The sequence below is a fragment of the Tubulanus polymorphus genome, chromosome 6, assembly GCF_964204645.1.
Source record: "Tubulanus polymorphus chromosome 6, tnTubPoly1.2, whole genome shotgun sequence".
NCBI classification, from domain to species: domain Eukaryota; kingdom Metazoa; phylum Nemertea; class Palaeonemertea; order Tubulaniformes; family Tubulanidae; genus Tubulanus; species Tubulanus polymorphus.
Window position 1 is genome coordinate 217,416 of NC_134030.1, and position 13,839 is coordinate 231,254.

The window sequence follows — 13,839 nt, forward strand, 5'->3', positions numbered from 1 at the left end:
CAACTCCGCTTTCAGGATGATAGGAGAATTCTAAAGTTTCTCTTCGGTCACTAAATAAACAACTTATCTTTAAATACAATAATAAACTTAGTAACATATTGATTAACAACAAACCGAAAACCCAATCCCTAAACTGTGGAATTTATAAAATACCTTGTAAAGTTTGCGACAAAGTATATATAGGAGAAACAGGTCGGAATCTTAATCAACGCATAAAAGAGCATAAATTAGATGTAAAAAACTTTAAACCTGAAAGCGGAGTTGCTAGTCATGTTTTTCATACTTCACACAATTTTGATTTTGCTAATGCTGAATTAGTTTACCCTTGCAGCGATAAAACTAGAAGACATATTTTGGAATCTGCATTAATTATTGAAAATTCGAACAACGTTGTAAACCTTAACAATGGTTTTTCACCCCATAATAAACTTATATCAAAATTCCTCTGTAAACTGGTTAAACTCAACACATGATTTCCCCTTTGATTATTTGTTATTTGTTCTCTCATCAATTTCGTCTCTGACTTAACTTGTATTCACCTTTGTTTTAATTTAAGTGCCCCCTAGTTTGTCTTTCTTTTTACTACTGACTTTAAGTTTCATTTATATTTATACTCACTATTGTTGTTTATAATCACCCCTTAGTTTGCTTCCCTTTAATCTATTTTAGCGTGTAACTGTTTCTACGTTAATTTTCCTTCAGTTTGTATCATCTCTGATTACTTGAATTAGTCTCTTTGTCTCTGGATTGTATATATATCTCATAATTTCTGTAGTATCTCATTATTCCTGAAGATGACTATTAGGATATAGTCGAAACGTTGAAATAAACTACCATCTCGAAGTTTCATTTTCGGACTTTTTATTATCATTGTGGGATTCTCTCCTCATCGCGTCAACACGGATATAGTGTTCTACCAATCGTGATTGCCACAGTTGACTGCGGATTTTGATGTAATGTCTTATTTCAACTTGACTTGAGCGCACATCACGTGGCCTAACTCGGTCATAGAACCAGAACATCGTTTTTAATCCATTCTTCGTTGTATTGAAGGATTGCCAAAAAGTCTTCTATGAAAGGGTTGAATTCCAAGTATGTTTTTCCATGCCTACATACCAAACATCAGTCAGGCATGGAAACTAACGGTAGTACTTAGTCGCGTTGGGAAAAAATAAAAGACCACCCTCGATGGGATTCGAACCCACAGCCTCTGAATTAGAAGTCCAGCGCGCTATCCGTTGCGCCACGAGGGCTGGTTATTATTCCTATTAAACATTAAAATCATAATTTCATGAATAATACTCGCATTAACGAATTCCTGTACTAATGTACATTAGCACGATAAATCGTCGTAATTTAATTCAAACGGCTTACAGTATTGATTTATTAGTTCCATGTTTATCCGCCGGAAGTTAGCGTTGCGTCATACCGCCTGCACCTGGTTCCAGTACGATTGTCACGACCATTTTCAGAAATTCTGTAAAATCCTCACTTTTCAGGCGCGGAATCTCAATTTGTATTTTCAATACAGTTAAACTGATAATTAGTAAACAGTTTACTAAGTATCAGTCGCCATTTAATGAATTAGAGTCATTAATATTATGATTGCCACGTGTATCATCAAACTCATCAAAGAATCAGAATAATTGAGTGAAATAATGTTTATTTCTCGGATCTAAAATGACATCACTGTCCGAAAATTATTCAATAGAAAGATTAATTAAAGATAGAGTTTGAACCGGCACCCGACGAGTTCAGAGTGGTTTTAACAGCCACATCCGCCTGGAGCTGAACACCATCTTTTAGCAACTTCACGAACTAATTGCTCATCCTCCTCTTGCTGCCCGGCTGCAGTTGCTACGGCATAGAACGACGCCAACATCACGCTCAGTGGAAGTCCCAATTTATACAAATAACCTACAGTGTACAAATATTCATGACATCTATGCACAATTTAATACTTTTTAAAACAAAATTCTGTAGTAAGTCAACAGCATTCTCAAGTAAAGAGTATATTAGTACAGGAGGCGGTGATGAGACGTGGTTTAATCAGTAAACATCGAGTTAAAGAACGCGTTAAAGCTGCTCTATGAGTCGATGGAGAAACAACATGAAGAGTTACATTAATTAGAGAATGAAGAGTTACTTTAAGGTTAACTTGATTTTACTGGAAATACCACCAGTGTATCGAGTGGGTTCAGCAGGTAAATGAGTAAACGGCTGTACTAGTGTGTAGGTTTAACTGGTAGAAATTACAAGCTACACAGTGAGTACAATGTACCCGTACTTGTGTTGACGTTTATTCATTCTCGAATACAAGAGCATCTTCAAAATATATACTCAGAATACCAAAACAGACATTATATCTTCATTTAACAGTTAGCTCTTTGGAGTTTTGTACTATTAAACCAGAAATTTATGTACGGGTTTTTGTCGAATTTAAACGAACGGATAGTATGAATATTACGGGCTAGAGATTGAAAATATAACTTACTAATCATTGTTTTTCAACGTGGTTTTTCTAAAACCTGGAAAAATGAAACAGATAAATTATATACATGTCACTTCGATAGAAGTTACAGAATGTGAATCTCAATCGAGTGGTGAACATTAATGTCGATGTATGAATATAATCAGTCTATTAGTTTTCTCTGCCCCGCGTATTGTGTGGACGATCCCTTGAGTTCCTTACTGCTCCAATAATCCTTTGATGTTTCTATTTATATATTAAATTTGTTTTTTGCTTTTCATCGTTTGGATCTTGATTTTCCAAGATTTCAACCCCTATTTGATTATTCAATGCCCAATAAACCCGTTACAATTGTCATATGTTTAATGTCTGATGAACTTTGTTGATGACGTTAAAGTCCTGAAATTGGACTTCCCCATTGATTATCATCTCGGAGACCCACGTCCTAAAAAAGCACCAGTTAGATTATATAAAATAAACTTAAATCTACACGATGCATGACTTACAGTATTCAGAGCTGTCCACGTCCTGGTCACTTGCTGCTGCTGTTGCTGCTGCTGTTGCTCTTTAAATGATAAACCATTGACGCTGTTAGCTTCATAGAGGACCCGGTTGAATCGGTTATCTGATATCACTTGTAAATTCGCAGTTGATTCAGGCGATCGGTGATGGGAATTTGAATCCACTTTCAATCCCAACTTCAATCATTAAAAGCATTGTATTTTATAAAATCGAAATGTCATTTTTTTTCTACTAGAACCGTTTCATATTAAAACCATTTTCATCATAGTTGAAATTTTTAAAAGACTATATGTACATAAATTGGGCGAAAAGGGCATACAAGACTCCGCTTGCGTCGGATCATGCGAGACCAATTGTTTATCTCGGTGGCGTTCGAGGAAAATTCCGGAAACAGAAATGGTGATGACAATGGAAATGGAAATAGAAAACGAGATAGAAATGTAGATAGCAATGGAAATAGAAATGGAAATAGAAATGGAAATAGAAATGGAAATAGAAAATGAGATAGAAAATAAGATAGAAATGGAAATGGAATTTGAAATGGCAATGGAAATGGAAATATGAATCAATTTGAAAATGGCTATAGATATGAAGATAGAAATGGAAATAGAATTGGCAATGGCAATAGAAATGGCAATAGAAATAGAAATAGTAATGGAAATAGAAATGGAAATAGAAATGGCACCAGAAGTGGAAACGGAAATAGAAATGAAGATAGAAATGGAAATAGAAATAGAAATAGAAATGGAAATAGAAATGGAAATAAAAAATGAGATAGAAATGGAAATGGAAATGGAATTAGAAATGGCAATGGAAGTGGAAATATGAATCAATTTAGAAATGGCTATAGATATGAAGATAGAAATGGAAATAGAATTGGCAATAGAAATAGAAATAGTAATGGCAACAGAAGTGGAAATGGAAATAGAAATGGCAATAGAAATAGAAATGGCAATAGAAATAGAAATGGCAATAGAAATAGAAATGGCAATAGAAATAGAAATGGAAATAGAAATGGAAATAGAATTGGCAATAGAAATGGAAATAGAAATGGAAATAGAAATGGAAATATGAATCAATTTAGAAATGGCTATAGATATGAAGATAAAAATGGAAATAGAATTGGCAATAGAAGTGGAAATGGAAATAGAAAATGGAGATAGAAAATAAGATAGAAATGGAAATGGAAATAGAAATGGCAACAGCAATAGAAATGGAAATAAAAAATGGCAATGCAAATGGCAATGACAAAATTGGTTATGTATCCTAAACCCCAATCACCTAATTCCGTGGCTACATAAGACAGGGATATGTTCGTAAACAAATCATATATATATATGGTAAAAGATTGGAAAATAAAAATTCATAGCAAGACTCGAACCTGCGAACCCGAGCTGCACCAGCCGAGCACAGTAACCACTAGACCATAGACCAGTGGTGTTTGATCGAGTTTGTAAGTTAGTCTGGTCAGTGTGGTGACTGGTGACCGGTCAGGTGTTGTGACTGGTGACCTGTGACTGGTGGTACTGTATCTGTATCTGTCTGTATCTGTTATTAGGCTGATTGTGGTCGCTATGAGGCGGTCAGGTGATTTTCCTATCCTAACGCATTCAATCAATAAACAGGGAGTGGATCATCGTAGCATCCTAAATGTAAAAAATATAATGACACGTCAAATAACAGTCATTTTCTATCTGTTCAAATCGATTTGGAACTCAACTAAAAGTGCTTGAAAATGTTCTCCTGAATAAACAAAACGTTCTGCTTTGTGAGATCTAATTACGATTTCTGTTTGAAAAACATCAAACCGAACGTGGACGATTTCATATTGACAGATTGACTGGACCTGCAGCACATCACATACCCGCACACAGTTCCGCATCCAGTAAGTTATCATTATTATGAGTATGATGATTTTCTTTATTTTTTTTTTTTTAATATAATATTGTCATCATGTTGTAGTCGCAAATCATCTAGATGTTTATCTGGAGATTTTGCTGTGAAATTGTAAAAATCATTAAATCACCAATTTTACCATTCAACCCTTGGGCCAAGTTTCACTAAAAGGAATAACTCGTAAATAGATTAATATTAAGCAGAACTGGTGATTGTATTTAACATTTTTGGGTGATTTTCACTCATTTGTTTTGTTTCACGTTGAATTCAGCAAAACCTTCCGTTTTACGTGAACTTTATCATCTCGACGTGGAATTAAAGCGCTTAACAAATGATGTAACCATTAATTCTCATTTTTCGTATATATTTTTCGATGTCTTTCACGTCAATTTTGCGTAATTTGTAGTATTTTGTATTTGTTTGATATTCTATGTATTTTTACAGGTTTTAGAAACCGTCAGGCGTTGGATGAACGATGATCAGTAAGTCCGACATTTAATCAAAATGTATTTTTCTATGTATTCGTATTCGCCGTTGTCGTCATAACCATTCATGAAATACTGCGATTGTGTATTTCTAGGTGAGTTGAATATATTCACAGTTTCGCTGTGCGGTATTTTTATGTTAATTTGGGCCGCGGCAGCTGATGCAGCTACCGATGAAGCTAGAGAAAGTGAAGCTGCCGGTGAAAGGTTGATTCGTGGAATCAGTAAAAGATGTAAAGCTACTGGAGGATGTGGCTCTTAAAATTAAAGATATTTGCAGAAGGTTCCTGCTGCTGGTAGTTGGGCTATGATTATTTACTCTTCATCTATTTTACGCGGCTTTTAAAACAGCCCGATTATTTCCAAGGTTCGCAAACCTAACCACAATATCCTGTATACAATCTATCACAGCAAATCTTCATGTTTTCATCTGATGTTTTCAATTGAATAAATTAATTCTCGTAATAGAAAATCTGAATTATTGTAATGACTAAATCATGAATAAAATGTTACGTCATTTAGTGACGATCTTTTGTTTTTTTACTAAGTATCGGTATAGTCCTCGGTATCGCCAAAGTTGACTGCGGATTTTGATGTAATGTCTTATTTCAACTTGACTTGAGAGCACACCACGTGGCCTAACTCAGTCAGTTCTGATGGTATATACCTGATAAAAGTCTTCTTAGGACCAGAAAGGAATGGAAACAGTTGACCTTAAACATTGTTTTTTAATAATTTCAAACTATAGTGAAGGATAATGCAAAAAGTCTTCATTGAATGGGGCTGTATTATAACAATATGTTTCCACGATGCGTACCAAACTTCAGGCAGGCATCAACAGTAGTGCTTTCACATTGGGAAAAAATAATAAATTAACCTCGATGGGATTCGAAGTTACAGCCTCTGATTCGATGTCCAGCGCACTATCCATTGCGCCACGAGGGCTAGATGTTCAGGTCGTTACACATTGTAAATATGATTTTATACTTAACACACGCATTAATGAATCTCAGATCTAATAATCGTAATTTAGTTCAAACGGTTAACAGCAACGGAGCAGACCACTGTGATAAGTTTATATTCTATTTGCATTATCGGAGCACACCGCTACTGAACACTTTATATTCTATTTTCAGTGTCGGAGCACACCGCTGTGAATAGTTTTATATTTCCTCTATCGAAGATGGCGTTTATGCTAGTTCCGGTAACGACTGTAAGACAAGAACAATGGAGGCAGACAACACTTCGACAACTGTAGGTTAAACCTGACTGAATTCATCTATATTCCACACAGTAAGCAACGAATATATGTTTGATTATTATTGTTTCAGTATTGATAAATTCATTGAAGTTCACGGTCACTGTTATCTGCTCGTCATGTCGTCCGTGTTCGAACAAGAAGAACTGGACTCGTTGACCCAGTTACAGGACACGTATATGACGTCACGCGTTAGATTTTTACCAGTTCACAATTCACAGGAAGCCGTTGCGTGTATGACAAATATAGCAAAGGTATTATCTATTATAAGTTTGACATTTTCGAAATCGACGAAAAATAAATGGCGTACCAGATACGACTTAAAATTCTTATGTCACATGTTACATGTTTACCATCCATGTTACATGTTACATCGGTTATGATTTTTGTTATTTTCGAAAGTAACTCATCAGTTTGGAAGAATTATTTTGATCACTACATCATAGTGATTATAGTGATTAGTTTAATAGAATTGTTATGTTCTATAGGTGACGTGTAAACCCGTGTGTAAAACGTTACAACACAGAATGGCGCAGCTGAAAAAACTAGCGCTTTCTAATAAACATCACGCGCCAACTGTTGCTGCTCTTGAACTAACCGGAATCTCAAATAGTCATATCCTTTTTTCTTTTAACATCTTTCGATGTTTTGTGTAGGCCTTTACATATATACCTTGATCTGTTCCTTCAATAATTCATCAGCTCGAGAATGAAATACACAGATTATGTCCCGATAAAGCCCATGACGAAACACGTGACCCCGTGTGTTGTGACGATTATGTAGATTTCAACATTTGCGCGAAAGAAATAGACCGAATCATGGAGTTCATCCATGCGCAAGTCTATAAATTTTTTTGAGATCTCTCTTTCGTTTCGTGAACAAAGTTCTTTGGTGCATCCGGTGCGCCTAATTTTACCTTTTTGGACATCAATATGGAATTTTTGGATTTGAGAAGTTCTTTTGAATTCACCCGTGGATCCGGCTCCGCAAGATGTTTTCGTGAGTTGAATATATTCTAATAGTCATCTTCAGAAATGATTATTAGGATCTTATCGTAACGTTGCAATAAATCATTAAAAAACGGTTGGATCTTATACTATTTTATTTGTGCGCATGAAGTTAATGAAGGTTTGAGTTATTGATGTTTAACAGTGATGTCAACAGATACGATATTTACAGGAAACAGGTGGCGCTGGTCTATCCAGCATCCTCAACGCTGCTGATGCTGCTGCTGCGGGTGAATTGATGGATTGCGGCTTGACTCGAGAAAGTGCTGAGAAAATTCAACAATTCGTTCGCCAGGACTCCGTCGCTTAGAAACCGCGATAACTGACAACATTATTGCGCCAACTGTTGCGTAGAAACCACAAACCGGCGAAATTGTCAAGATTTATCAAGTTTTGAAATCACAAAATTTGTTATCGTTCTTATTTTCATAATTGTACGTTAAATACTTATAGTTGAGATTTGTTTGAATTCTTTGAGATACATAAAACATTAAATTGTGTTTTTTCTTCTTGGAACGCTGCCAACAACTCTTCAGGTGACACGTGACATATGAGTACATACGAACAACAAGGAAAGATAGTTTTATGAGTAGATTTTGAATAATTTTATTGATGATTTGATTAATATTAATATCAATATTAATAATAATGAAGATAGGAGGTAATTATGTTGCAGAGGAAGCTGAAAATTCGGTGCTGTTTCCATCGACCAATCGGATGTGCGATTTCAGAAATGTACGTCACTGATTGGACAACAGCTTTCAATACGTAATCATCACAAAATATCTTAATTAATCATAATTAATTATAATTAATTATAGTTGATTATATAAAGCACAGATGAAGCCTTTATATAGAATACACACACATACACTATATACAAAAATATAAATATCATACTATACAACATATAGTCTGTTTTAAAAACTCGTGACCTACAATATCTGTAAACAATCGCTTTAATTATACATATATATATATAGACAATCGGTTTTAAATTATTGATTATAATTCATCCTAGTGACTACTGTGTTATCGTGACACTGGCGATAGTGGCGCCCCCTAGTGATTTACCCCTTGTCTAATGAAAATATATCCTATGCGCATCCATTTCTAAACTATTCATAACATTGATTGTCTCTGTTCATTCCGCTAGGTGGCGCGCAGTGTAACACACGTGACGAGGAGATCAGATTAAATTACAACAATCGATCGATAGATTAGAGAGTATTATTGCAGTTTAATTACCGAGTAATAAATACGACAATAAATAAACACGTGACCTTTCTCGTATATCCCTTTTATGATAATCATCGATTTAAAATATTTATCATCGTTATTTAATGAACCAGTAACCCTGGTAATGGTTTATAGATATTTCTCTCTTATTGTTGACCTTGACACTTTTACAAAGTATTATCGCATTCTTTAATAATAATTATATATAATATATATTTATATAAGTTTGAATATATATATTTTTTGAAAATGTTCAGATAACGATTATTTCTATTTAAGCGATGTGATTCTATTTGATGATTGCGCGCTTCGATTACGTGTTTATAGTCTGCGTATTATACACAGACTAAGCAACAACACTAAAAACTGGCCGCTGTTGACTGGTTCCCGTTGTGATTGTGTAACCAGTCCAATAAGAGATTCGCGATGATGATTTCATCAGTTTCAAATCAGTCCGCACAAAGTCACGTGATTAGAGATTCTTACCGTTCTATAAGCGGTGCCCCGATGAATAAAACCTCTCTATCACCATCGAGATTAAATATAGTTTATCTTTTTCTACTATTGGAATAAATGCAGTTTTTTTATTTGTATTTTAGTACGAGGACTGAGAGTTTCTCCTCACGTCCAGGGTCCTCACGAACACTCGTAGCATCATTCAGCGCCATCTAGCGTTCATTTCACACACTAAATAACATGTGATCTGGCAAAACGTACGGCGCGATTCGTATCAGGAAACGTGCGTACCAGTGAACCCCTGTTGCACTAGCAGTGGTCTGCTCCGGAGAGGAACAGCAGCCGGAGCGGGACGGGCCACTCCGGGATGGGAGTGGCTCCGGCGGCGTTAAATATCTGTGTTTTAGAAACTCAAACCAGCGGAACGGCGAATAAACAACGTGCGCAACAATATCACTGTTAACAACAGCGTAACATGACGTCATAACGTCATCTACGATTATAGTGCCCTCTTCAGTCAGTGGTGCGAACCAACCTTTACGCGTAGTGATCGTCATACGCGCTACTTTAGACGCGTAAACACGCGATCCTTCCACAAGGAGTAATGCGTCCCCGATTTGAACGTCTTTAGCGAATATGGCTCGCTGATTGGTTAATATTGCACTCGGTGAACTCGTGAACTTATCCGTTACGTAAATAAGGTGACTGGAGGTCAAGGTTACCGTGATGTTAGCCTCGGTGTGAAGGTTGTAGAATGCTGCGGTTTTGTTGGGATCTCGATCGATGAATAGAATGACTGTAGTGTATTTAAGACTGCCATCCGCCGAGACTGTGAGAACTCTATCTCCGACCTGCGTTTCGGATAAACGTTTGCGTTTTCCATCGTCGGTCGTGACGTAGCTACTTCCGGGAAAACACCCGCCAAATCCCATCGCTGCAGACGACTCTACAAACATCAATCACAACCAATTTATTAATTATATAGATAGAAATAAACGCCGGACAGGGAGATAGAGGGGGAGAGGGAGAGGGAGAGGGAGAGGGGGAGGGGGAGGGAGGAGAGGGGGAGGGAGAGGGAGAGGGAGGGAGAGGGAGAGGGAGAGGGAGAGGGAGAGGGAGAGGGAGAGGGAGAGGGAGAGGGAGAGGGAGAGGGAGAGGGAGAGGGGGAGGGGGAGGGAGGAGAGGGGGAGGGAGGAGAGGGGGAGGGAGAGGGAGAGGGAGGGAGAGGGAGAGGGAGAGGGAGAGGGAGAGGGAGAAGGGGAGAGGGAGAAGGGGAGAGGGAGAAGGGGAGAGGGAGAGTGGAGAGGGAGGGAGGGGGAGGAGGGGAGGGGAAAGGGAGGGAGAGAAGAGAGAAGAGAGGGGAGGGGGAGGGAGGAGGGGAGGGGAGGGGGAGGGAGAGGAGAGAGGGAGAAGAGAAGGAGAGGGAGAGGGAGAGGGAGAGAGGGAGAAGGAGAGGGAGGGAGGGGGAGGGAGGAGGGAAGGGGGAGGGGAGGGAGAGGGTGAGGGAGAGAGGGAGAGAGAGAGGGAGGGAGGGGAGGGAGGAGGGGAGGGGAGGGGAGGGAGAGGGAGAAGAGAGAGGGAGAGAGAGAGGGAGAGGGAGAGGGAGAGGGGGAGGGGGAGGGAGGAGAGGGAGAGTGGAGAGGGAGGGAGGGGGAGGAGGGGAGGGGGAGGGGAGGGGAGAGGGAGGGAGAGAAGAGAGAAGAGAGGGGAGGGGGAGGGAGGAGGGGAGGGGGAGGGAGGAGGGGAGGGGGAGGGAGAGGGAGAAGGAGAGGGAGAGGGAGAGGGAGAGAGGGAGAAGGAGAGGGAGGGAGGGGGAGGGAGGAGGGGAGGGGAGGGGGAGGGAGAGGGAGAGAGAGAGGGAGGGAGGGGGAGGGAGGAGGGGAGGGGGAGGGAGAGGGAGAAGAGAGAGGGAGAGGGAGAGGGAGAGGGAGAGGGAGAGGGAGAGGGAGAAGAGAAGGAGATGGAGAGGGAGAGGGAGAGGGAGAGGGAGAGGGAGAGGGAGAGGGAGAGGGAGAGGGAGAGGGAGAGGGAGAAGAGAAGGAGATGGAGGGGGTAGCGTTGGAGGGAATTGACCCAATAAGGAGGACACGACACACATTAAATCAATAAGTAAAAATTGTTGGCAGTTTGAACAAAGGATTTGTCAGTGAGCACTTGATATTCATATCTACACAGAAACCCTCGAGACCGCGACAGAAATAAATGGCTTATTCATTTTTATACATCGGTCATTTCTAGTTACACACGACATATATTCTGTGAATTACTTTCTTAGTCAACATGTTTCATAAAAAACAGATCTCACTGTTTTTAACGGTTGCTAATTCAACTGTCTGTCGTAGGCCAATAACTTCTAAAGTGTAAAGTGTAAGAAATCATGTCTTTTTATTTCAATTCACGAGAAATGAATTTAGTTTTTAATCTATTAAATTTGAACGTTGTGAGTTTTAACCTTATAATCTATTCTCCAAATCAGAGTGCACGGGGATAGATACTAATAAACCGACAGTTCCAGAAGGGTGAGATGAGGGTATTCCAGAGTCGCCAAGGAGGGGTGGGGAGGGGGGCATTCCAGAGTCGCCAAGGAGGGGTGGGGAGGGGGGCATTCCAGAGTCGCCAAGGAGGGGTGGGGAGGGGGGGCATTCCCCACCCCAAGTAGGGGTGGGGAGGCGGGCATTCCAGAGTCGCCAAGGAGGGGTGGGGAGGGGAGGGGGCATTCCAGAGTCACCAAGGAGGGGTGGGGAGGGGAGGGGGGCATTCCAGAGTCGCCAAGGAGGGGCGGGGAGGGGGGCATTCCAGAGTCACCAAGGAGGGGTGGGGAGGGGAGGGGGGCATTCCAGAGTCGCCAAGGAGGGGTGGGGGAGGCGGGCATTCCAGAGTCGCCAAGGAGGGGTGGGGAGGGGAGGGGGCATTCCAGAGTCACCAAGGAGGGGTGGGGAGGGGAGGGGAGGGGAGAGGAGGGGAGGAAGGCATTCCAGAGTCACCAAGGAGGGGTGGGGAGGGGAGGGGGGCATTCCAGAGTCGCCAAGGAGGGGCGGGGAGGGGGGCATTCCAGAGTCGCCAAGGAGGGGTGGGGGAGGGTGGGGGGCATTCCAGAGTCGCCAAGGAGGGGTGGGGGACATTTGTCGACCTAAAGTTTCCTTTACGTTTCTTCAACTTATAGTGGATATTGACTGGCGCGCGTGCGCATGCGTGGTGATGTAATTCTATGAATCAGGTCTCGGAGACCTTTAACTGCGGTCATTAATGAATTCCTGGAAACTATTAAACACAGTTTTATCTAGTTTGATTTCGGCTCAATTCGTTTCATGTGTTTTTACTTTATCTTATCGTCTGTCAATATCGTATATATTTAACAGTCGTACTATTATTGATATTACTATTATTATTATTATTATTATTGCACTGTTTGATTCGAACCCGGCACCTCGCATTGATTTTAATTGCTAAATTTTACAGAACTTTTAACCCGTCAATTAGAACCGTGGAACTAGGTCCAGTTACTGTGGAACTCACTACAGAAATGTGGAACTGACTACAGAAATGTGGAACTGACTACAGAAATGTGGAACTGACTACAGAAATGTGGAACTGACCGCAAAACTGTGGAACTGGATACAGAAATGTGGAACTGAGCACAAAACTGTGGAACTGGATATAAAACTGTGGAACTGGATACACAACTGTGGAACTGACTCACCTGATTTGACTGAACAGTGTATGTGCCCCCTTTGCTCATAGTAAACCCAATCGAATCCGGCCTCGACGGCCAGACGAGCTAACATGCCGTACTTAGCGCGGTCTCTATCACTGGTAGTAATATCAACAGCGCGTCCCTCGTAGTGTAATGAGTCACTAGCGTGATGACCGTTCTCATCCCAGGCTTCAGTGACGCGTAGCTTCACTCCAGGCCATTGATTCATTACTGCTATCGCTAACGAATTCAACTTATCTTTACATCTCTGAAAAAATATAATATGAAAATACGTTAAACGAGTCCTGGACTCAGAAATCAGGCCTGGACTCAGAACTTAGGCCTGGACCCAGAACTTAGGCCTGGACCCAGAACTTAGGCCTGGACTCAGAACTTAGTCCTGACTAAGCAGTCTCGAAACTTTAGATTTGTTCAAATCTAAAGTTAAGATTGAATCTTAGATTAAGAGATTTGGAAAGAGCGCAAAGAGTCACATAATTTATATAAGTCGTTCAAATCTTCAAACACAGCTAGAAATATAGTGATTCCTTCCCTTGCCCACCTCACCCCCTCCCCCTCCCTCACCCACCTCGCCCCTCCCTCACCCCCTGCCTCGCCCACCTCATCCCATCCCTGACCCACCTCGCCTCCTCCCTCGCCCCCTCCCTCGCCTCTCCCTGACCCACCTCACCTCTCCTTCCCAATCGAGCTGTGACTCACGTGATATCACGTGACGTCACACTAGCGTGTTAATCAATTAACCAATCAGAATTCCCGACGGGAGGTATTTATCCATTATAGGCTGTTCGTAA

At 40.5% G+C, this 13,839-nt stretch overlaps 1 protein-coding gene, 1 long non-coding RNA gene and 1 other non-coding gene across 3 annotated transcripts in view; all 3 read right to left on the minus strand.

Moving 5' to 3' along the window:
- Positions 1-1,180: 1,180 nt before the first annotated feature.
- On the minus strand, positions 1,181-1,253 carry Trnar-ucu (transfer RNA arginine (anticodon UCU)). Its single transcript has one exon. It is a non-coding gene; the product is annotated as a tRNA-Arg (tRNA).
- A 579-nt stretch (positions 1,254-1,832) lies between these two features.
- LOC141907632 (uncharacterized) lies at positions 1,833-3,028 on the minus strand. The gene is made up of 3 exons (XR_012619526.1): positions 2,977-3,028; positions 2,495-2,528; positions 1,833-1,917 (listed from the first exon to the last, which is right to left on the minus strand). It is a non-coding gene; the product is annotated as an uncharacterized LOC141907632 (long non-coding RNA).
- A 5,272-nt stretch (positions 3,029-8,300) lies between these two features.
- The window catches only part of LOC141907626 (sonic hedgehog protein-like), an 11,389-nt gene continuing 5,850 nt past the window's right edge, over positions 8,301-13,839 (minus strand). The window contains exons 2-3 of the mRNA XM_074797333.1: positions 13,034-13,295; positions 8,301-10,279 (exon numbers count right to left, since the gene is read on the minus strand). Coding sequence (XP_074653434.1) covers positions 9,558-10,279; positions 13,034-13,295 — 984 coding nt within the window. The 3' untranslated portion in view covers positions 8,301-9,557. The remainder of the gene's footprint in view (positions 10,280-13,033; positions 13,296-13,839) is intronic.